The sequence below is a fragment of the Ostrinia furnacalis genome, unplaced genomic scaffold, assembly GCF_004193835.3.
Source record: "Ostrinia furnacalis isolate ACB-3 unplaced genomic scaffold, ASM419383v2 OfSCF3049, whole genome shotgun sequence".
Taxonomy (NCBI): Eukaryota; Metazoa; Arthropoda; class Insecta; order Lepidoptera; family Crambidae; genus Ostrinia; species Ostrinia furnacalis.
The window spans coordinates 11,010-33,140 of record NW_021133288.1 but is presented as its reverse complement, the minus strand read 5'-3'; the positions used below and the strand labels follow the sequence as shown (position 1 = coordinate 33,140).

Genomic DNA, 22,131 nt, shown 5'->3' with positions numbered 1-22,131 from the left:
ATTGATCGCTTCGTTTATCTGTAAACAAACTTTTGAAAATAATGACTAGATTTCGAGTTTAGAGCACTTTATTTAAAAAAAAAACCGACCTCAACCTCCTAGCTACCTCCCCTATCAGTTTGATTCACCCATTCTGGGACACCCACCCTGTATAATAACTCCACATCCACTGTGTTCCTTTCCCTTTCCTTGTTAACATAACAGTAGTTGATAGATAAATAAGTTATTATCGTAGGTTGTTAACTGATAAGAATTTAAGCAAACTAACTTTCAGTACCTAAATAAGGTCTGATATTTTAGCTACATTTGTCTAATTTAAAGTATTTTATATTTTCAGGTAGAGGATGAAATTGTGGAAACTGCTGAGCCACCGAAATGAATGTTTGAAACGGCACAATACTAAAAAAACACCACTCATCACTCTATTTAGATTAAAATTTAATGTATTGCAATGAACTCAAAATAAATACTCAACACTGAGTCAATCATTTATTATTTAACTTAGAATAATCATTACAAATTACATTTGTGATACCTTACATTTAGGACTTTAAATAATAACTAAATATTTCGATACAGCAGTGTATCTGTAACTTATTTCTAATCTACGTCAGATCCGCTGCATTCGTCCAGGACAATGCCTTCAGATATTAGAGCTAGAATGTCGTGGTCATCTAGTTCTTCAAAGTCATCTTTTTCAATTGCTTTTTTGGTAGCCTTTTTGTTAGGGAAAGTCATTCTTTTAGCAGGTGGTCTTTTAGGTGTGACCACTTTTTTGGTTACTTTAGTATTCGATGGAGTTGCTGCTTTCGCAACGGGTTTAGATAAGGTTTTAACGTTAGTTGTATTCTTAGTTTGTGCTGTAGCTTTCACTGTGTTCTGAGTTTTGGCAGCAACTGTAGCATTAGTCTTGGGAACTTCATCCTTATTACTAGTCTGAGCTTTATTTGCAACTGGAGTTTTGGCTTGTGCAACTGTGGGCTTAGCTGGTGCAACTTTAGGCGTTGGCGTTTCAACTTTAGGCGTCGGAGTTTCAATTTTTGCTTTAGGTGCTTCAACTTTAGCTACCGGTGCTGCAACTTTAGCCGCCGGTGTTGCAACTTTAGTCGCCGGTGTTGTAACTTTGACCGCCGGTGTAGTANTGCAACTTTAGTCGCTGGTGTTGTAACTTTAGCCGCCGGTGTTGTAACTTTAGCCGCCGGTGTTGTAACTTTAGCCGCCGGTGTTGTAACTTTACCCGCCGGTGTTGTAACTTTGGCTGCCGGTGTTGTAACTTTAGTCGCTGGTGTTGCATCTTTAGCCGCCGGTGTTTCAACTTTAGCCGCCGGTGTTGCAACTTTAGCCGTCGGTTTAGGTGTTGTTGCAACTTTAGGCGCTGGTGCTGGTTTAGTGGCTTCAGTTACTGGAGTAGTTTGTGCTTTAGTAACGGGATTATNGTTTTCAGTTACTGTTGCCATTAAAAGAAATTAGTACCATGGCGCAACATGGCGAGGGTTTTTATGTTCCTGGTCAGGCTATACTATGACTTACCGCAATGAATACTCTTGGCGGTGCATAGCGCGTCAAAATCAGCGATGCCCTTGACCTGCGCGGCGAACGTGTTAACGACCCCCGCCAGCCGTTTGAACGCCACGAAGTTATATCGCTTCAGGAAACTGCTTAAGTACTTTCTGTCCGGCTTCGTCGTGAAATGCACCTGGAGAAACAGTATGCATCATAAAAAAATTGAAGTAAATTAGGTACGTCCCGCGGGTGTCGTAAGAGGCGATTTAGAGACTACACATCAAACTGAGAACGGGCAGCAGCGCTCTCTAAAAAACATCAATCTTTGAAACTGCGATCTCCAACCCGCCTGCCAAGCGTGGGGATTATGGCATAACCCTCCACTATGGTGGAGGAGGCTCATAGTCCAGTAGTGGACTGATGATGATGATGAGGTACGTGTAGGAAAGGAGAAGTCTATGGTGGTCTCCAAGGGCCATTGGGTATACAATTCCCATTTTCAAGTCGCAAAAATAGGATAGGTCTATGTAATTGCAGATATTTTTATGTAGATTATTTACCTTGACATTGAGAGGATTGAAGACGTTTACCAGTCTCTCTGTCACGTTCAAACCGATTACCTGAAAGTTATATAAAATTGTATTATAAAGCCCGGTCTCTCTGCACGTAGGATTTTGTCTAATGACCCCAAGCTACCCATCCTTATCGCTCGCGCGTAATTATGTTGCTTTTGCGCTCGCACACTCACTGCGGGCGCCCGTCGCACAGTCGCGACAGCAATATATAAGACTATACTTAATTTAATCTAAACCATTGTACCTATTCTTTGCAAATAAATACTTTGACTTTGACTTTAATTCTGATAAAGACGATAGCGTGGGAGAAAGATATTAATTAATGTGAAAAGTATGAGAATTTAATCTTAGATGTTTATAATAACTACTTAATATAGTTATTTTATAGTATACGCGTTGTTATAAAACATTTATTACTTTACTAGAAATATTTCTTTAAGTCTATGTTCACCACGACTTACTTTTTTGAGCTCATCACCGGCGTCGTTCTTCCACCGCTCCACTACTTCTTTTTCGGCTTCGTCGGCTGTGTCCGCACTCTCTGGCAACACTTGATTCATCTAAATAATAAAAAAACGTTATTGATAAGTATTACCCATTACTTTTTAAATTCACAATTTCAGTCAAAGGAGTTGGACAAAGGCATGTCACGATAGCCGATGTGTCGGACTGGCTGACTCGACGACATTCAAGGAACGCGGGTTTACCACGAGGAGCTAACGGGACTTTTAGTAATTTGTGTAATACAAATAAAAGGCCTCTCAAAAAAAATAAAAAATCTTTCAACTACGACCGGTTCTACGCTCCCCGCATTTAGGTGCTTTTCGGGACCATTACCCGGTCGTCCGTCCACCGAGTAAAAATCGTAATATTTCGGAAGCATTTTCTATCGTGAGACGTGATAGTTTTCCAAATGAACTAGTGTGTAAATTCTCTTGTCCCATTTGATTCATGCGTACCGCCGCTCCTTTGCAGTGCAGTTCTATGAGAGGTTTACGTAGCTGTTAGCTGGCTAGAGCTCGGTGATGATGATGATGATGATGATGATGATGATGGTGACGTTACCGTGAACATGAGGTGCTCCAGCTCGGCCTTGAGCGCGCGGTAGGAGCGCTAGAGCTCGGTGATGATGATGATGATGATGATGATGGTGATGTTACCATGAACATGAGGTGCTCCAGCTCGGCCTTGAGCGCGCGGTAGGAGCGCGGCCCGATCTCGTACAGTCCCTCCGAGTTGGCTGGCGAGAGCGGGTGATGATGATGATGATAATGATGATGATGATGATGATGATGATGTGATAGTTTTCCAAATGAACTAGTGTGTATTCTGTTGTCCCATTTGATTCATGCGTACCGCCGCTCCTTTGCAGTGCCGTTCTTTGAGAGGTTTACGTAGCTATTAGCTGGCTAGAGCTCGGTGATGATGATGATGGTGATGATGATGATGATGATGATGATGATGATGATGATGTTACCGTGAACATGAGGTGCTCCAGCTCGGCCTTGAGCGCGCGGTAGGAGCGCGGCCCGATCTCGTACAGTCCTTCCGAGTTGGCTGGCTAGAGCGGGTGATGATGATGATGATGATGATGATGATGATGTTGTTACCGTGAACATGAGGTGCTCCAGCTCGGCCTTGAGCGCGCGGTAGGAGCGCGGCCCGATCTCGTACAGTCCTTCCGAGTTGGCTGGCGAGAGCGGGTGATGATGATGATGATGATGATGATGATGATGGTGACGTTACCGTGAACATGAGGTGCTCCAGCTCGGCCTTGAGCGCGCGGTAGGAGCGCGGCCCGATCTCGTACAGTCCTTCCGAGTTGACGACCGCGTGTGGCGCTATTGCGGCCGCTGATTGCGAGCTGGTTAGAGGTTTCTTGATTGGTGGTGCTGGGGGAAAATAAAAACGTATTCATGCATGAATAAGAGCTCTAATTTATCTCATTAGGCCACCATAGCGGCGATATAGGTCTATTGTATGACGTGACAGAGCATACAAGTCACATCTGAAGTCTCGGTGACGTTAGACGTCACAAAAACACCCTTCCGCGCCGCTGCCATACCTCAGGCAATGACTCTGAAGAGCTAAAGCCTGGTCCGTGAGCACGTAGAATTTTGTCCAAAGACCCCTAGCTACCCATCCTTATCGCTCGCGCGTAATTATGTTGCTGTCGCGCTCGCACACTCACTGCGGGTGCCATTGACACAGTCGCGACAGCAATATAATTACGCGCGTGCGATAAGGATGGGTAGCTAGGGGTCATTGGAAAAAATTCTACGTGCTCAAGGACCGGGCTTCAGAACTATGATACATCGTCGCTTGCCTCTCTAACTGACGTAACTGACATTTTTCAAAATTTTCAGGCGAGTAGACAGATCGATTCGTCTTGCAAAATTGATTAAGATGGTGTAGATAACTCCGTTTCGAAAAAAATGTCAGATACGTCAGTTAGAGAGGCAAGCGACGACATATTTGTTGAATGCCTTTAGGGCCTAGCTATCTCTTTAAGACACCACTGTGATGCCACCGTAGTGACTTGTGCTTGTGCTACTAAATAGTTAAAATATTTTTTTTTATTGCTGGCAACCAAGTTGATACCAGGCGACTAGACTGTTATCAACTCGCTCGTATCTCGCCTCGCCTTGGAGCTGTATACATTTCGTTGTTGGTGCGAACTGTGGCGCCATCATGGTGTTCTAATGGGACAGAGCCCTAAAAGTAAGACCAACGAGAAGCGATACCAAATGTACANAATGTAAACAAACCCAATGTCATGGGTGAACCCGTCTGACTTTGACATATTTTGGCGGGAGAACGAGACATTACGACGAATACACAAGATGGGAAGAGACAGAATATATTGTCAACTCGACAGTCGTATCGACCTTTTTGTATCGCTGCTAGTTGGCCGTACTTTACACAGCGCATTATTTCACTTATGAGAACGTATCTTATCTAATTTATCTTATCTAAAATTACCTCTAGGTTTCAAGTCGTTTCTAGCGACAGAGGTCCTGGGCACGGGCTTCAGCCTGATACTCCTCTCGGCTTCGGTCATCTCCCTCGGCAGAGGTTTCTCTCTCTCGTAGCTGGATTTTCTTGGCCTTGATCCTGATGCAGACAATTTACATTATTTGGTTACTGCTAGTTTCAGTAAACATTATTATGTCGCGTAAGTTCTAACATCGCGTAAGAGATTTTTGGAGTTGTGTTGATGTTATCTAGAGAATCGATATTAGAATTATTGTTTGGGCTAATAAGAAACAACACTCATTCATTACATAATATTGAGAACTTACGCGACTATAAATGATAGTTTAAAATATAAATCTAGATATCATTTCATTAAATACATACTATAATATGCCTTACACTTTCATATATCAAGTATCTGTCTTTTGTCCTAGATAAATCGTATTGGAATTAGTACTTAGGAGAGCAAGTAAACTACGCCTTTTGTACTCATAAGCCTAGTTGAAAAGATGATTGTAAATGCTTACATAATGTTGATATAATAAAACTTTCCTTGACTATTTATTACTGCTGCAGTCGCTGAAATTTGATCAAAGAAAGACGCCTAAGATTATAAAATCATATTCAAATATCACACAGTAACAAAAAGAATACATACAATCATGAATTGGAGATTATCCCCCATTAAAAAGAACAAACAAAGTTGACTCTTCAGAATTAACCAACCCAACTACTGGAATGAGTGAGGACTTTTTCATTGAGCACGACTTTGACCAAAATAAAAAACAATGTAAGTCCAGGAAATCTAGACTTGAAGTGGTTTTCTAAGAAAAGAAACAGGACATAATAGCGCTCCTTTGGGAAGGCCTACGTCTAATTGCAACTAGCTGTATTATGAGGATTCCTAGATAGGACTGACTTTCATCAACGCTGCAAAAGTTATAGAATAAGACGACAATAGTATGAAAATTATGGTATAACTAAGTAATCATGACATAACAAATCCATCCAGTGTACTGAATGCGTGTACTCCATCACTGCTGGAATAAATTCTGTGGTAATTCCGAAAATCTGACATATTTTGGGATTTCAACTTACGACTGCACGTATGTGAAGGTTTTCACTTTTCCAGACTGCTCTCCAAATACATCTGTTGAAAGATCTGCTGTTTAGGACGACTGATAGAACAAAAACCTAAACAAAAAATGTTGCTTTGATGTCAGTATAAAAGCTAATGATAATTAATGAATTTTGTCGTAGTCTCGTGGAATTTAATTAGATGTAATTATGACGAAGAGTGAATATACCAAGTCCTGTAGATGCAGAAACCATATCCCAATTTGAAAATATGGAAAGAGCACTTTCGAAAACAAGTCTGAAAATAAGCTTGTGTTATAAATAACTTCCCAAACGAAGAACGCATTGCATTCGCTGAATTCTATAACATCACCTAGGCTAGAAGGTATACTGCTAGCCGCATGTCCATAAAATAATATAGGCACATGTATTGATAACACGCACTCACATGATGACAAATATTAATCCACAACTAAAGACTGCAACAGTGAAGTAATCACTTATTTTGAAGAATGTTTGTAGAGCTCGTCGCCCTAAAATGAATTAAATTCCACGTTCACCTTGCTCACCTTCTCCCGGAGAATAAAATTGTTATATCGACGTTTCCCAAAATATTCTTTACCTGAAAGTCACCCCTGTAATGTAATCAATAAGTGCGGAATCCGTGTGCTTACCTGACCATACCATCCTGGTCCTCCCTCCAGATTCCGAAAGAAGAGAGTCACCAGTTCTTAACGTCGACCACAAAATTCAACGATTCCTTCAATTCCATTCTCGTCTCTTCTGATTTATTGGAAGTTTTGCAGGAACTGTGTCCATTATCAACACGACTCCTGAGCTGTAAACCTCACATTGCAAGTTTTATAAATGTCACATACAGCCATGAAATGTATCTAAGCAAACAATAAAAGCATACTTCATTGATCCTCACCTTATTAGGTCGAACATTATTTACTAAATCTTATGTAAATAATAGAAAAACTTATACATTTGAAACCTTTTAATATCACTAAACAAACATTATTATAAGTAAGTAATAAAGTATTAATCTTAATTTAATGTAACAACTAAAGTCATCCTCAATCACATTACACATGGTTTAAGTTAGAAGCGCAATCATAATGAAATTAGAGGATAAATTGGTTAAAATCCCGAAACGTCCTACGTCAGAGCTCACCCATATAAATAATGTCGTCATCGGACTCCGACTGAGATATGTCCATATTGGCCACATCGTAGCTGTCGGTCTGTTCCGCTTTGTACTTGTCGAGTATTTCTCGCAGCCTGCCGCTGCTATACTCCGACTTAAAGTACGCCACAAGCATGACCTGGCGGTCGTCGACATAGTCCAACCGGAACTTCATGCCGAGAAGAGTTTCCACGGACTCTGCGTCTATCTCTACGTCCAGCAGCGCCTTGTGCTTGTCGAACGATATCGACGACGCGGGCTTCCACAGATGGAAGTTCAACCCCTTAACCCCTTGATTGCTCTGCCGCAATCGCTCGCAGATCCGCGGCGCGTTTATGTTGTGCTCGTTCGGCACGTTTATCGTCATCTTGAAAAACCGAATCCTCGCTTCGTCCGCGCCCACCACTACCACGGGTTGCTTGTTCAGGCGGCCCATGTCCAGCCCCATCAACCAACGCTTGGACTCCTCGTTCTCCGGCACCACCCCGAAACAGTTCGGCGTACAGAACCCGTACTTAACGAAATCAGTTCGACTCAAACCGCCCCCGCTCTGGTGGTACTTGAACAGATTGTAAATGATGCTCTCTTTGATTTTCCGCGCTTGAACGATGCTCAACGATTTGGAACCTTTCAGCGTTACCTTGACGATGCTGGGGTCGCTTCCCAGGGAGGGCATGGAGGAGTTCTGCGCGGCCGCCACGATCTCCGACTTGTCGGTCACCGAGGGCTCCCTCAGGCCGGAGTCGAAGGCGTCCTTGTCCACGGCGACCGCCCGGAGGTAAACGCTCACCTTCTGAAGCTCGTAGCTGAGAAGCATCTTGTGTTTCTCGAGCACTCGCGCGGATGACGGAGGCATATCCACGTAGACCCTGGTCCCCTTGATGTTGACTATTTTCTTCACCATCTTCCACTTACCTATGTCCGCGCCCTCCAGCTTTTTGTTTTGCAGTTCCAGCTTTTTTAACGGCTCGATGTTGCGGCACCTGGAATGGCCGGGCAGCCAGATGGCGGCGCGCTCGTACCATAGTTCCTCTTTGGTGTAAACTAGAACGTCGAAGAGCTTAAACTCGCTGAAGTCGAGGGTCAGCAGCCACTCCTTTGAGACGGCGTCCCTGGTGTGCACCTGGTACCTGAACTGGCTTTGTAAACCCTTGAGCGTGATGTCGGGCGCCCAGCCCTGGTAATTCTCGGACACGGCGACCAACTGTTGGACTAGATAGTTTTTGAGAAAGTCGGCCTGGATGTCTGTGAAAGGTTTGAAATCCTCTTTGCATAGATACAAGTTGTAGCCGTCTTCTATCGAATCGTCGACGACGGGCTGGGGCGGAATGAACGTTTGAACCGGGGCCATCTCTACGCCGAACGGGTTGGGAACCATCATCGGCGCTTGATTCATGAGCATTTGTTGCATCATCATGTTGGATATCAAACTCTGCTGGTTGGCGACATTGAAGTCCCAATCTGGAAGGGTTAAAAAGTCCATAGATTTACCTCGTTCTGTGTGGTATGAAAGGTTTTCTTATAAAAATATACTTACTTTGCTGCTCCNGCTGCTCGGGTATTATCGTCGAAGAAACATCTGGAAAAGTGGAAATGGGTACATTCCATTATAGATTTTCTTATTGCTAAAAAAATTAGGACTAAAATAAGTGTATAATTTTATACCTTGTTTCAAGTTTTCAGGCGAACGTCTAGATGTCTTCGCGGGAATTTCAGAGTCACCTGAAAAATCAATGATATTTTACACATCTAGTTTACAACATTTAGCAAACTATAAATAGGTAGGTTTATTTTATTAATTACACCTTGTCTTAGTTTTAACCACGAGACAGTAAAAAGATTTAAATCTAACTATCGAATTTTTTCATATGCCAGCAATATAATGACCAGGGTAATAAATAAACAGGAATTTCTTCTAGATTCTAATCACCTAATGTTATCATTTTCGACTCCCATGTTTTCCTTTGTTTTTTCCCCACATTAATTTAAATGGACAATCACATTGTTAGAGGACCTATCTAGGCCCACACCCTTCTCTAAGGGAGGTCAGGTCCCGCTACTTGAAGCTGTATTAAAACATGATATAAGTATGTTTAGGCAGAATATTTTAGCACTACTACTTTAAAACACAAAATACTTAGTTTTTAAATCGTTATAACGTTTACGGTTATTTCCCAATTAGTAAAATAGTTTAATATCTACTTTTATGAAAATACGTACAGCTATTTATTTCAAAGACCTGAAACCGTAACCACCGGACTCAACCATAATCTACGCACGTTCCTAAACCACCATAAACTTTGATGTACACTTACCTTCCGCGTGTCTTTTGGTTGTCTTGGGCAGGTTTGGGAAATTGCCCATAACGTTCTGGAATATCTTGTACTCATCCCGATCGTTGTGCTTCGCGTTGAACTTGATCACAGTCTCTATGAAGGACACGTCTTTGTAGCCGAACATGTGGTTGATCATGCCGGTGACTACGTTCTTCAGTTCGACCATGATGCGATTGCGGACTTCCGGACTCATTCCAAAGTTGCCGTGTCTCTCGAGGATTTTCGAGGCGATTTCTTCGGCGGCTTTTTCACGTTTCGCTAATGATTCCGCAGACATCGGCTTGACCGGCTTAGGTTTATCGTCCTTCCAGTCGACGTCGCGATGTCTGGCGAACTCGTCCGATTGCCGCGACCTCGGGCGGTCGTCTAGTCTATGGCGGTCTTCTGGTCTGTGGCGATCTAAGTCAGGGTGGCGGTAGTCTTGACGCGCCTCGTCGCGCATCTCCCGGCGGTGGTCTTCGAGCATTTTACGGCGATCGTCAGCTCTTTCCAAGTCCCGATGGCGATCCTCCCTGAAGTCGTCCCGGTTGTGATCGGGACGCCGCATCTCCTCCACTTTTTGTTTAAACTCCTTGGCTCTCTTGTAGATGTCCTCGAACTCCTTTTGGAACATGTCGTGGTCCCTTCTCTGGTCGGGGCGCTCATCGCGGCGCGGGAAAGGCTCCTTTCTATCGTCACGGCGGGGAAACTCTTCCCGTCTGGGAAAATCATCGCGACGCCGGTTGTCGCGGTCGTCCCCCCTCGGAAAGTCGCGGAACTCCTCCCTCGCGGGATAATTCTTCCTCTCCGGCCCGTTGTCCGGGCGCCGGTAGTCCCTCTGTTCCGGCTTGTACTCCTCGCGCGGCTCGAATCTCGGCTCCGGCAACTTGGGCGAGTATCTCTCCTCCACGGGCTTGAAGCGCGGCTCGCGGGTCGCGGGCATCGGCTCCCTCGACACCAGATCGGTCCGGATCCGGATCGCCGGGGCCGGCTCGGCGAACGGCCGCGCCTCCGGGGCCGGGCGGCGGTCGCGGTCCCGTCTCAGCGCTTCGTCCGGTTCGTCGAACGGGCGGCGGTCCCAGGTCGGGTGTTTCTTCGGGTCGTCCTTCTCGGGGAAGCTGGGGCGGGGGAAAGGTTCGTCCGGGTTCTGTCCGGGCCAGACGGGCGGCGGGGGAGCGTCGGCGATCTCGGGGCTGCGGCGCTTCTCCAGCGCCCACGAGCGGCGAGGGGAACGAGGGGAGCGCGGAGAAGGCGAGTGGCGCCGGTAGCGGTCCCTTAACGGGGAGCGGTCCCGCGCGTCCCTTCGAGGAGAACGCGACTTGCGGAGCGGCGACGCTCGCTTGGGTTCGACGACCGCTTCTGGTCCCCTGGGCGGGACTATCGGCCTCCCTTCCCTCCTCTCCTCGTCCTGCTTCTTCATATGAGACGCGAACATAGCCTTGTCCCTGTCCTGCTGCCACGAGCCCCGCTGGTCCGCCTGGCGTGCCCCGGCGACGGGGTACTGTACGTTCTCATGGATATTGGGACGGTAACCGCCCGAGTACATAGCTTGATTGGAAGCCTGAAAATGAAATGAATTTTGCAAACACGAAAATATAAAATACGGTAAAAGATCTGTGACAATGTTAAGTACCGGGTGTGATCGTCATTCGGGGTGAATTGTGGTCGGGGATCGAACAGTTTAAGATATACATTCAGCGACATCTATATACTATAATAAATAACAATATCCTCGTATAGTTCCGTGGAATTTCCTTAAACTTCAAGATTTTTAATGTCATGTCTTCTCAATATCTCACCAGCTATGTAAATTATTTTTTTTTATTTCAGGAAGGTATTGCTATAATTTAAAAAATCACGTACATTTACGTAAACGAGTTTTACATATTCTCTGTTTTTGTTGACTTCTTCAACATTCTGAGATTTCCTCACCGATTCGAACTTCAAAACAATTGCATCAATGTTGCACCAACAAGCACCTTCTAGTAATTTCTGGTAATTTTTAAAAAGGCAACTCTTGGGATCTTCCATAAGATATAAAATAGATTTGCTTTTGGTTGCCCCCAGTTCTCGTGAAGTCCATATTTTATAATAGCGATGTAAGTATAAATCAAGAATTTAAGTTATACTCTTCTGTGCGTGTCTCTTGAAGTTGGCGAAACCAGTGTGCTTCTTATACGCACCATTAAAGGCGATTAAAAAGATATAATAATTCGCGCTGTAGAAAGTCAGAGTCATTTATCTCATCTATTGCTTCATGATTTCTTCCATCCTTCAAAGTATTGACATTATTTTCGCCTACTGTGAAGCCAGCAAGGATTAGTTAAAAAGGTTCCCCGTTAGTTGACATAAACTGCGTTATATTGTTGTGTGGAATGGTCGATTCTCTCGTGTCGCCGTGAGAGTTGGGAGCTGTCGTCAGTTTAGCCAGCTGTCTGCTCAATGGACAGGCTAAAGATAAAGAATACAAGTTTTTAAACTTCTGGTTCATCTCATACACAATTTAAATCAATTCTGGTTCGCGGATTCATCTCACACACACTAAAATCATATATCGGTGGTAAGTCAGAAACAAATTAATGAAGTAACAGCTTTCATGCGTATTTTTCATTTATTGTGTTCATTATTCAATAGTTGTTGATAGCTGAGCACTTTTACATTACTCTTTGACAACAGCTAATATTTGGAACACATCTTTCAAATGACCAGTCTATAATATGGTTTTTTGAGGGATATCTTAGGATTATTTTTATCAAGATTGTATTAGTGCATCCAAGATTTTAGAACACCTCTCAATCGGAAGTTATCAGAATAAAGATGTTTAATGAAAACAGAAATGCCACCGATTTGCGAATTCTTTACAATACACTTTCTATTTTTATAACCCTGTCTTTATATACTTTCCCTTGCAATTCACGTCGATCAAATATCATAGTAGGGTTGCCAGACGAGAGACAAGTTCGTGCCTATACAACAATGGCCTTGTGAAAAGAAATTACGTCATATTTTTCCGAAGTCCCGGTAAAATCTTAAATATAATACCTTGTTTGATGTAAAAACACAAGCAGATTCCAGGAATCTGGCAACCCTACATATAAAATAGTCTATACTCAATGGCAAGCGCTTTTTCTCTCTTGTTCAAAAAGTTTTAACTGCGAAAACAATAGGCAGGGAATTCCATTTCTTGTTAGTTGTCCACACAAAACTATCTTCTTGAAGATCATGCCTTGGCATGCAAGTGAAAAATAAACTAACCAAACTTCTTGTTTTCACTTTTTATCCATTCACAATCTGCATGCAGTATTTTGGTGAAATTGAAAATGGGATAAGGGGAAATACAGTTCATTTTTTTCAAATACAGCTTTCTTGTAAAAAAAACTGGTAAATATTGTAGTAATGTCTCCTTGTGATGTCTGATGTTTTCCTTGTTAATTATTTATAGTGTTTTCTTTCCTTTTTCGTTATTATTAGAGAATAATCTAATTTCCAAGCTGTTTTAGCTACATCTAGGTGTGTTTCATCATGATATTATCATTCAATTGTTGAAGTGCTGGACGCAAACTTGTCTAAGGATAAAATTAATGGGCAGGTATACCATCCTAGACTGCATCTCACTTAACATCAGGTGTGATTGCGGTTAAAAAAAAAGCCTGCTTTGTCTGCATAAAAAAGGAGCAAGCAAAGATCACATTTCTGCTTTATCCAGCCAGTGCCAGCTATCTTCAAGAAATCGTCGGTCCATCAAGCTAAATGACGTCTTATAACCTTAGCTGAGTTGATCATAGCTCATAAGTTTCTCATTTTATGTAATTTAAGCTGTTTTGCATGGTTGTGTAACTGAAAATGTCATATTCTGATGTCATGAAGCTGGTCTGTTCATGGATACAGAAAAGTTTGTCTTCAAAAAGTTCTCGATTTATTTTTGTCCTTTGTGTGTGATAACTACTGAGGGTTCCATTATAGTTGATTCAGTAACCCTTTTAATTTCTTAATCTATACCGATGACGTAGTAATTTCTCAATACACGTTGATTGACATTGATACATCATATTTATATTCAAAACTCCTTCTGTACACAGATTAAGAATGGTTCTTTCAAGAAAAGTTAACTTAATTATCTTTGTAATTTTATGGACATATCCATTTACTTTTTTATCTTATTTAATATTTAAATTGTAAGATTTCTCCATCCATTTTATACATATACAGTCCATAAATTAATCAAACAACATCAATTCTTCTTTTGTATATCTTTCAACGTCACTGTTCACACGTCACTCGTTAAATAAATTTTAGTGTAATGAAAACTAAGCTTTATTATCGAAGCGGTAGGGCGCACACTCGCACGGCACTTACCTCCGGCTCGTAGGCGGGACGGACTTGCTTGGCCGCGCGGGAGTCGGGAAACTTGTCCATTTTGTCGCCGGGACGGCGGTTGGGGGAAAATCTGGGGGAAAACATTATACTATAGCCATAAGGAATATCCATTAGGTTTTAAGAGTTCATAAATCTTCATAATACCTAAATAAAAAAGTCAGGTTTGTTCGAACACATAAAACTCGAGAACGATTTGACCAACTTTCATGGTTTTGATTTGTTGTGTCTCGGTCCCGAATAGCAGAATACTGAGCTATTAAAAACATTGAGCCGTGTGGTGACGGCAGAGTAGAATACATTTGTCACCAACCCCTACTCTTCCCGCGGGTGTCGTAAGAGGCGACTTAGGGACTATACTTCAAACTGAGAACGGGCAGCAGCGCTCTCTGACAAACATCAATCTTATAAACTGCGATCTCCAACCCGCCTGCCAAGCGTGGAGATTATGGCAAAACCCTCCACTATAGTGGAGGAGGCTCATAGTCCAGCAGTGGACTGTAAAGGGCTGTTGATGATGATGATGATGATGAAAAACATTGGAAAATTAAATAAAAGAAAAAACATTTCCCATAAAAACTGTTCATGGATTTCAATTTCTTTGTTAAATACCTATAACTACCCGTGCAAAGCCGGGGCGGGCTGTTAGTTATTCGTAAATAAACGCTATATTTAAAACCTAAAATTTAGTGAAATAAGTGTCAAAATTGGACTGGAAACAAAAACGATACAAGCAAACTTTGTATGGAAATAGCTGAGTGTGACTGCGTGACATCACGTGACACGCGCCCATAGCATTTATTTTTCTTGTTGTTCTCATCTCGTAAGATGATTTTTGTGAGATTTATAAATAGAAAATTGCTGAATATGTTTTAAAATAAATAAATAATGTTTCAGTCTTGTCGGTATTTACCTCGGGCCATGCCTAGCGGGCGACTCGCGCCTACCGCCGTCGCGGCGTGGTGGCGACTCCAACCGGCGGCTCGGCGAGAAGCGCTTGTGCGGAGACATCTTACGACCACCCTGCGGCGAAGCCCGGCCGGGGAGCCGGCGGGCTGGGGGAATACGGACTTTATTTATACTGTGATAATGTGGAATACTGTGCTCAGAACAAGCTTGATTTTAACGTCTCGAAGTGTTATGCAATGACTTTTTCGCGCAAACCTAACCCTATGAACTACCAATACACCATGCATAATAAATTGCTCACCAAAGTCACGTCTATGAAAGATCTTGGACTAATCCAGGACTCTAAGCTTAGGTATATTTGATAAACATATCGATTATGCGATTAAAAAAGCGTCAAGGTCTCTTGGGTTCGTTATTCGTTCTACAAATAAATTTAAATCCATCAAGCCAATAAAAGTTATTTATTGTGCCTTCGTACGCAGCATCCTCGAATATGCCTCCGTGGTCTGGATTCCGCAATACAATGTTTATATCTCCCGCATAGAATCCATACAAAAAAGATTTTTGCGGTATCTACAATTTAAGTGTAAAGTTATTGATCATGGCTATGAAACGAGATGTAGAAGATATCATTTCCTACCTTTAGAAAAAAGACGGCAAGTATCCGATATTTCTTATCTGTTGAAAATTGTTAGTGGCGATATCGACCGTCCAGATCTATTACAAAAAATAGATATCTGGGTTACAAGNATAAGCTTCGTTTTGTCTTTCCTTCTTACTTATATGTAAATAAAAATTAATAGTTTAATCCTTCAAGCTCCGCGAATCTAGACACAATAGATAATCAATTGTTATGACATTAATTAATGCCGTCTGGGACTCAATCGGTTAAAACACTAAAAACACGCTTTTAATTACTGCACTAAAAGGCAGGATCCTGGACATCATCTAGCACTAAAGTGCTCGAAAAGACAAATTCAATGAACCCAAACTCGATGCGATTCCGCCGTTTCGTTTAGGAGTTCTTATGGCCACCTTCCAGTCCCATCATCAGACCAGCTCGATGGTACCATAGTATTGTATTGTCATCTAATCTACATATAATTGCCAAGTTTCATGATGATACAAGAATTATAAGTAAGTATTTAAAAGTACAAGTGCATGTAATTTAGAAAAAAAATATGAAAACAATCTTAGAAGTGAAGTTAATCTAATGTATCATATTCAAATGTGTATAGTGTTTAGATAGAGTATCTAAATATCCCCCAAAACACACATATCTTACAAATACAAACGAATGGACTATAAATTGAATAGCGGCGTTCAATAGATTGAAACCGATCTTAGGGTGTGCGTATTCCACGCATTACAATAAATAAATACTTGTATGAAAAGGCCACTTGCGGGGAAATCGCCGCGTGCGTGATAAAATCCACATATTAAAACACCCTTATTAATACTAGGACTTCTTTGTTTGTACATAAGGCCCTTTGCGATAGCGATACAATAGCTAGCTAGGTATGCAGTCGAAAAACATGTGAAACTACTCACCAGGTGAAATTCTTCTTCCAGGCGACATTCTTCGGCCAGATGGCGACACTCTTCTCCCAGGAGACATCCTTCTATCAGGCATCCTGCCTGGAGAACCAGGTCTTGGGTGTGGCGAAATTCTTCTGCCATCTGGCAAAACTCGTCCAGCGTGTGGCGAAATTCGACGTCCTGAGGGCGAAATACGCCGTCCTGTGGGCGAAATACGCCGTCCTGAGGGCGAAATCCGCCGTCCTGATGGTGAAACGCGCCTGCCGTGAGGTGAAACTGGTCTCCCAGAGGTTGCATTCAAGAAGGATTTGTAAGCACTGGTATTCCTTATGTTTGTATCCGGTTTTTCAGCATCAGGCCGTTTGTTGGATGGAGGGTACTTGCGCTCTTCTTCGAACGAGGGCTTGTTGCCGAAAGAAGGCTGCTTTTGTGGTGGCATCTGTAATACGAAAAAATCCAAACAAAATTCACAAATTAAACAAACACTAGTTTTGCTGGTGAGATAAGCTGCGCTGTTATTTTAACATCTACCTTGTTGTATTACCTTGTCTCGGTGAATAAATAACCTTTTAATCTTTTTTTAATCAAAATTTAGTGTTTTTTCTGTGTAAATGAAAAATTACTGCCAAAATAAAAGGTTATCCAACATGGCACCCACAGCAAATCAATATTGATCAATATACAGTGGCGGACACGTAATTATAAACACCTGGTAGAATTTGGTAGTTTGTAAATATAAACCCAATTAACACATGTGGTATATTTTCACTTACTTTGCGCAGCAACTTATTTTTGCGTTTTTGTTTACGTTAGCGAAAATATAACGATACTAGCTGTGCCTGCGACTTCCTACGCGTGAAAATAGTTTGAATAACATTTCCCATTTTTGCAAAATTTTTCTTTACTGCTTCGCCCCTATTGGCTGTAGGGTAATGTATGTATAACCTAAAGCCTTCCTCGATAAATGGGCTGTCCAACACAAAAACGATTTTTCAAATCGGACCAGTAGTTCCTGAGATTATCGTGTTAAAACAATCGAACTCTTAAGCTTTATAATATTAGCATATATTTAGTATAATACCGCAAAAACACGTGTGGAACACTTCAATGTNTTAACACATGTGGTATATTTTCACTTACTTTGCGCAGTAACTTATGTTTACGTTAACGAAAATAATAATTGAGCGTGAAAATAGTTTGAATAACATTTCCCGTTTTTGCAACATTTTTCTTTATTGCTCCGCCCCTATTGGCTGTAGGGTAATGTTTGTATAACCTAAAGCCTTCCTCGATAAATGGGCTATCCAACACAAAAATATTTTTTCAAATCGAACCAGTAGTTCCTGAGATTATCGCGTTCAAGCAATCAAACTCTTCAGCTTTATAATATTAGCATATATTTAGTATAATACCGCAAAAACACGTGTGGAACGGTTGAACGGNTTCAATGTCGAAGCCAAATGTTGAATATATTAAATAATTTTGAATCGAATACAAAATAACAAAAGGACAATAAAAGCCGTTAATAAATCAAAAGTGAAGACAAAAAGTGTTACACGCCCATTGTGTTTTAGCATGGTATTTGAATTAAATACATAAATCTCACGTTGTTTAAATATTAAACACATGCGAAAGTATTACAATATACTAGCGGCCACCCGCGACTTTGTACGCGTGGACCCCGCCCCTTTGGAGTTGAATCTTAAAAAATCCCGTCTTAGTGAGCTAAAGCCTAAGTTCTAAAAGGAATACCCATGCAAAATGTGACACTCCTAGAAAAACATTGGATTTGGAAATAAGTTTCACTTTTTGTTGTAATGTCCGATTTTATTGTGTATCACTTGCTACGATTCATTTCAATTTAATGAAAGAGTGTGTCATTTATGTGTAAAAATAATAATTCAGGTATGTGAAAATCAGTATTTGCATATTTCGGGGTAACAATACCGATTCCTAAAATTCAAAACTAAAAAATTCCTAAAACCAGTTTTGTAAAACCTTACCTGTTGTCCCCAAGACGGTGTGTTCTGGTTCGAAGATTGGAAGTGACTTGGTGGACCTCCCTGTTGCGAGTTTCCGAACTGATTTGGCCCGTGAAAATAGTCCTTATTAATTGGTAACTGCGAACAAATTTCCTTCAACATAATAAATGCAATCACACGAAGGGCTTATTTGTGCTCGCTAGTCCGCGCCACTGGCGAATAAGGTTCAGTCGCTCGCTAGTGGCTAACGCACGTATTCAAAAACGATTGTAACATTNTTCACAAACGATGCTTGCATAAGTGAAGCAGCAAATCTAAGGCACAGCGTTAAACAGAGCTCTGTGATTGGTTCATGTGTCACCCTGTGCGTCCACACGCACTTTGAAACCTCATAGTAATCTTTGTGAATAAAGGCGTAAGACAGTGGCGTCAACTCGTGAGCGCTGAAGCGGTAGGAAGACAAAGCAATTTAGATTATGTTGTGTTAATAAGACGAGTTGAAAAGATAGTAATTACAATGTTAACCTAATAGAAAAACAAGTTATTTTTAGTATGCTGCTGGTTCAAAGTTTAACGTCGAAGAAGAGCTGGTTCGAAAACTGCTTAAATTAAGTAAGCCATATAGAAAAATGTTCACTCTAATCAAATTAACTGTTATTTTTCTCTTTTAGAATTTGCTATAACTGGGAACTATTTAAATCTAACGGAAAATGCTAAATAGTGTTGATGAGATGACACTCACCGGTTTGTCACCGTGGAAACGATCGGATGCTTGGTTCTGCGATGGCAGCAGTGGGTGCTGCACTGGTCTCGGGGGCTCTCCTCGGCCTCCACTCGGTACTAAGTCTACGTTCCGCAGCATGCGACGCTAATGGAGAAAGATACACACATTTATATTAGTTGTACGGTTTATAGAAAGGTTATTTCAATGTCTCTGCACGAAGTATCAATAAAACGATTTTCAGACGGTTCATTTAACGTCAATAGTCGATTTTTATTGTATTTACTTACGCACGTCGTATTGAGAATAAAAATGGAGAGGTAATAAATAGTTTTATGTCTGTCACCTAGAAACTTTTATGTAAATACTTATTGATACAGTTGACTACACATTAGACATATTGAGTACCCACGACTTCGTACGCGTGGATCCAGTTTTACCCCTTAGGAGTTGAATTTTGCAAAATCTCGTCTTAGTGAGCACCTACGTTTTAAAAGGAGACCCGGATTACTAATGTTTGGCCAAAAAACGTTTCCCAAATTATCACATCGCAAACAACGTTTCGCAAATTTTCATTTGGCAAATTGTCATTTGGCAAAACAAAAATATTTCATGATTAACTATTTACAAAATAATTTGATTGGTGCATAGAATGGAATACAAATTAGCTTGTGGTTATTATTTTGTTTAGTGGGTAGTTATTATAAAATTTGTCCTAAATTAATTTTCATATTTCATTCTTTTTATCGAAATTTCCAAATGATTCATTAACAATAGAGGTGATTCTACCGCTCGGCGGCCGCTGCCGCGGCACGCTCGCCTTCGCGCGTTAAGGGTCACTGTTCTAACCTAACCTACTATTTTCCGCAATACCTACTTTCTGCAACCATACTATTTTCTGCAATCTCTTTGTTAAAATTCTCGTGAAAACCATGATCTGCCTTATGCTTTGATTTGTGGGTAACGGTGAGTATGTGAAGTATCAATTTGACCAAACAAATTATTTGGGATATAATATTTGGCAAAATAAAACATTATTTTGCTATATAAACATTTGCCAATTAAAATTTTTCCAAATGATAATTTGACCAAATGAATTAGTTGCGAAAAGTGCAGATGCTAAAAGTTCATTTGGGAAATGAAACTTTGGCGATAAGTTGTTTGCGAAGTGAAATTTGGCGAAAAGTAATTTGGCCAAACGGAAGGATACCAAGGAACTAACTTAATTAATATGGAACTTACATTAGGTTCTGGTGCACTGTTTTTCTGATTGAACCCATATCCCGGCTGATCCTGGGGCATCCTGTTCCTCATGTCTCTCTGTGGAAACGGTTTGGGGTCACCTCTCAGCTGCGGTGAAGGTTGTTGCTGAAACAACCATTTGTTGTTACTAATGTGTGTTTGTGAAATAAAATGCAATAACTTTTTGATTTTACGTTTTGGTGCCGTGGTTGAGTGAGAGCTGCCAGCATACATAGATTGCAGGATTTGCAGGTTCTATTATCGCAAAATATCAGCAAGAATTAACATGTCTTCTGTTTTTTTCAATGCTACTTTTATTTGTTTAGCAAATTGAAAAGTACAGTAAAAGTTACCAACTGAGATTGGATAGTCACAGAAACGAACTCGCCTCTCAACTGCAAGGAACTGGCAGTCTCCACTTTTCTAGACTGAAGAGACATAGCATTCAAAACCTAGCGAAAAGATTCGCAGTGAAAGAATAAGAGAAGACTCACTGGACTAGTCTCTTACTGAACGCCTCAAGAACCGGATTGAAATCGGACAGATAATTGGATTATTGTTTCGCGGAAACAGATTGTCAAGTAGCAGATTAGAAAAGGAAAAAAAAAAAACTTTTATTTGTTAACTTAGTATACAAACAAAAAAAAAACAAGACTTAAAGCCTGCTAAATAAAAAAGAGAATGCTATGCTTTCCTAGCTCACCTGTTGTTGAAAAGGTTGATTTGTCTGCTGTTGATACCCAAAGTTGTTTGTTGGCCTTTGGGAGCCTGTCGGCTGGTTCGATGACCACTGGTTGGTGTTCTGGGCCCACGGCGAAGGCCGACCACCCATGGGAGCCATGGACTGGTTCCCATAGTTGTTATGTTGATTGGGCATGTCATTGCGAGGGGGATAGCCACCGCGCTGGTCAAAATTATTCGGAGCTTGGCTCATCGGCTGAAAACAACATGATGTGTAATTGCAATTTAAGTTTTTTTTTTTCAAAAACAATAATGTTAATGTTCTATGAGGCAGATTATCAATTTAACATAGGTGGTATCTTTAGACAATTGACTCTGTTCAAGCAGTGGTGGTATGCAGTGGGACAGGGTCATTTATCAGCTTTAAAATGTATCTAATAGTTACAAAAACAAACTTACAGGCTTAGCAACAGGCACAACTCTCAAGACGTTGCCGCCCATGCGATAGCCGTCCAAACACTTGATCAGATACGAGCCCTCGGACTCGTCAGCCACTCCGATGCGAACCTTCTTGCTAGCGTCGCCATCCCCGACCAAATTATCAAGAATGAAGTCACTCAAGTTACATTCTTGTTTAATCAACGATTTCAGGTCATGATATTTGCACTGAAATTACGAAATGTTAAAATTTATTAGGATTATTGACAGTAATAACCACAAAAGAAAGTAGACCATTTATTTATACTTACGCCTAACGGCAGTCCGTGAATTGTCAACATCATCTTGCTAAGATGATTTTAAATACTACTACTAGCTAAAAGATTTATGAATTAACACTAATTTATGTATTAAATTTAATTAAAAAATCCCCATCGTAAATCACAATCACATTCAGGCATTTTTTTTGTTTTTTTTTTTACCACAGACTAACTAAACCACAGATAAAATTAGTTCACTTTTTTTATTTCACCAGCCCATTTGAAAAGACAAGTCATCAAACAATAGTGTCTAACTAAAAATTAATGTCAACTAACTTTAAAAAAATTGC

At 41.1% G+C, this 22,131-nt stretch overlaps 2 protein-coding genes across 2 annotated transcripts; both read right to left on the bottom strand.

Moving 5' to 3' along the window:
- Positions 1 to 476: 476 nt before the first annotated feature.
- Positions 477 to 3,337, bottom strand: LOC114357126 (nascent polypeptide-associated complex subunit alpha, muscle-specific form-like). Its single transcript, XM_028310600.1, has 6 exons — positions 3,239 to 3,337; positions 2,540 to 2,638; positions 2,064 to 2,123; positions 1,531 to 1,696; positions 1,160 to 1,447; positions 477 to 1,091 (listed from the first exon to the last, which is right to left on the bottom strand). The coding sequence occupies exons 1-6, from the start codon at positions 3,245 to 3,247 to the stop codon at positions 601 to 603; spliced, it is 1,113 nt and encodes a 370-aa protein (XP_028166401.1). The 5' UTR covers positions 3,248 to 3,337; the 3' UTR covers positions 477 to 600.
- A 3,835-nt stretch (positions 3,338 to 7,172) lies between these two features.
- On the bottom strand, positions 7,173 to 21,992 carry LOC114357127 (uncharacterized). Its single transcript, XM_028310601.1, has 13 exons — positions 21,833 to 21,992; positions 21,543 to 21,749; positions 21,106 to 21,339; positions 20,403 to 20,528; positions 19,182 to 19,307; positions 18,461 to 18,577; positions 16,470 to 16,896; positions 14,923 to 15,064; positions 13,992 to 14,082; positions 9,636 to 11,196; positions 8,986 to 9,042; positions 8,869 to 8,899; positions 7,173 to 8,783 (listed from the first exon to the last, which is right to left on the bottom strand). The coding sequence occupies exons 1-13, from the start codon at positions 21,863 to 21,865 to the stop codon at positions 7,298 to 7,300; spliced, it is 4,638 nt and encodes a 1,545-aa protein (XP_028166402.1). The 5' UTR covers positions 21,866 to 21,992; the 3' UTR covers positions 7,173 to 7,297.
- Between the last annotated feature and the right edge of the window lie 139 nt (positions 21,993 to 22,131).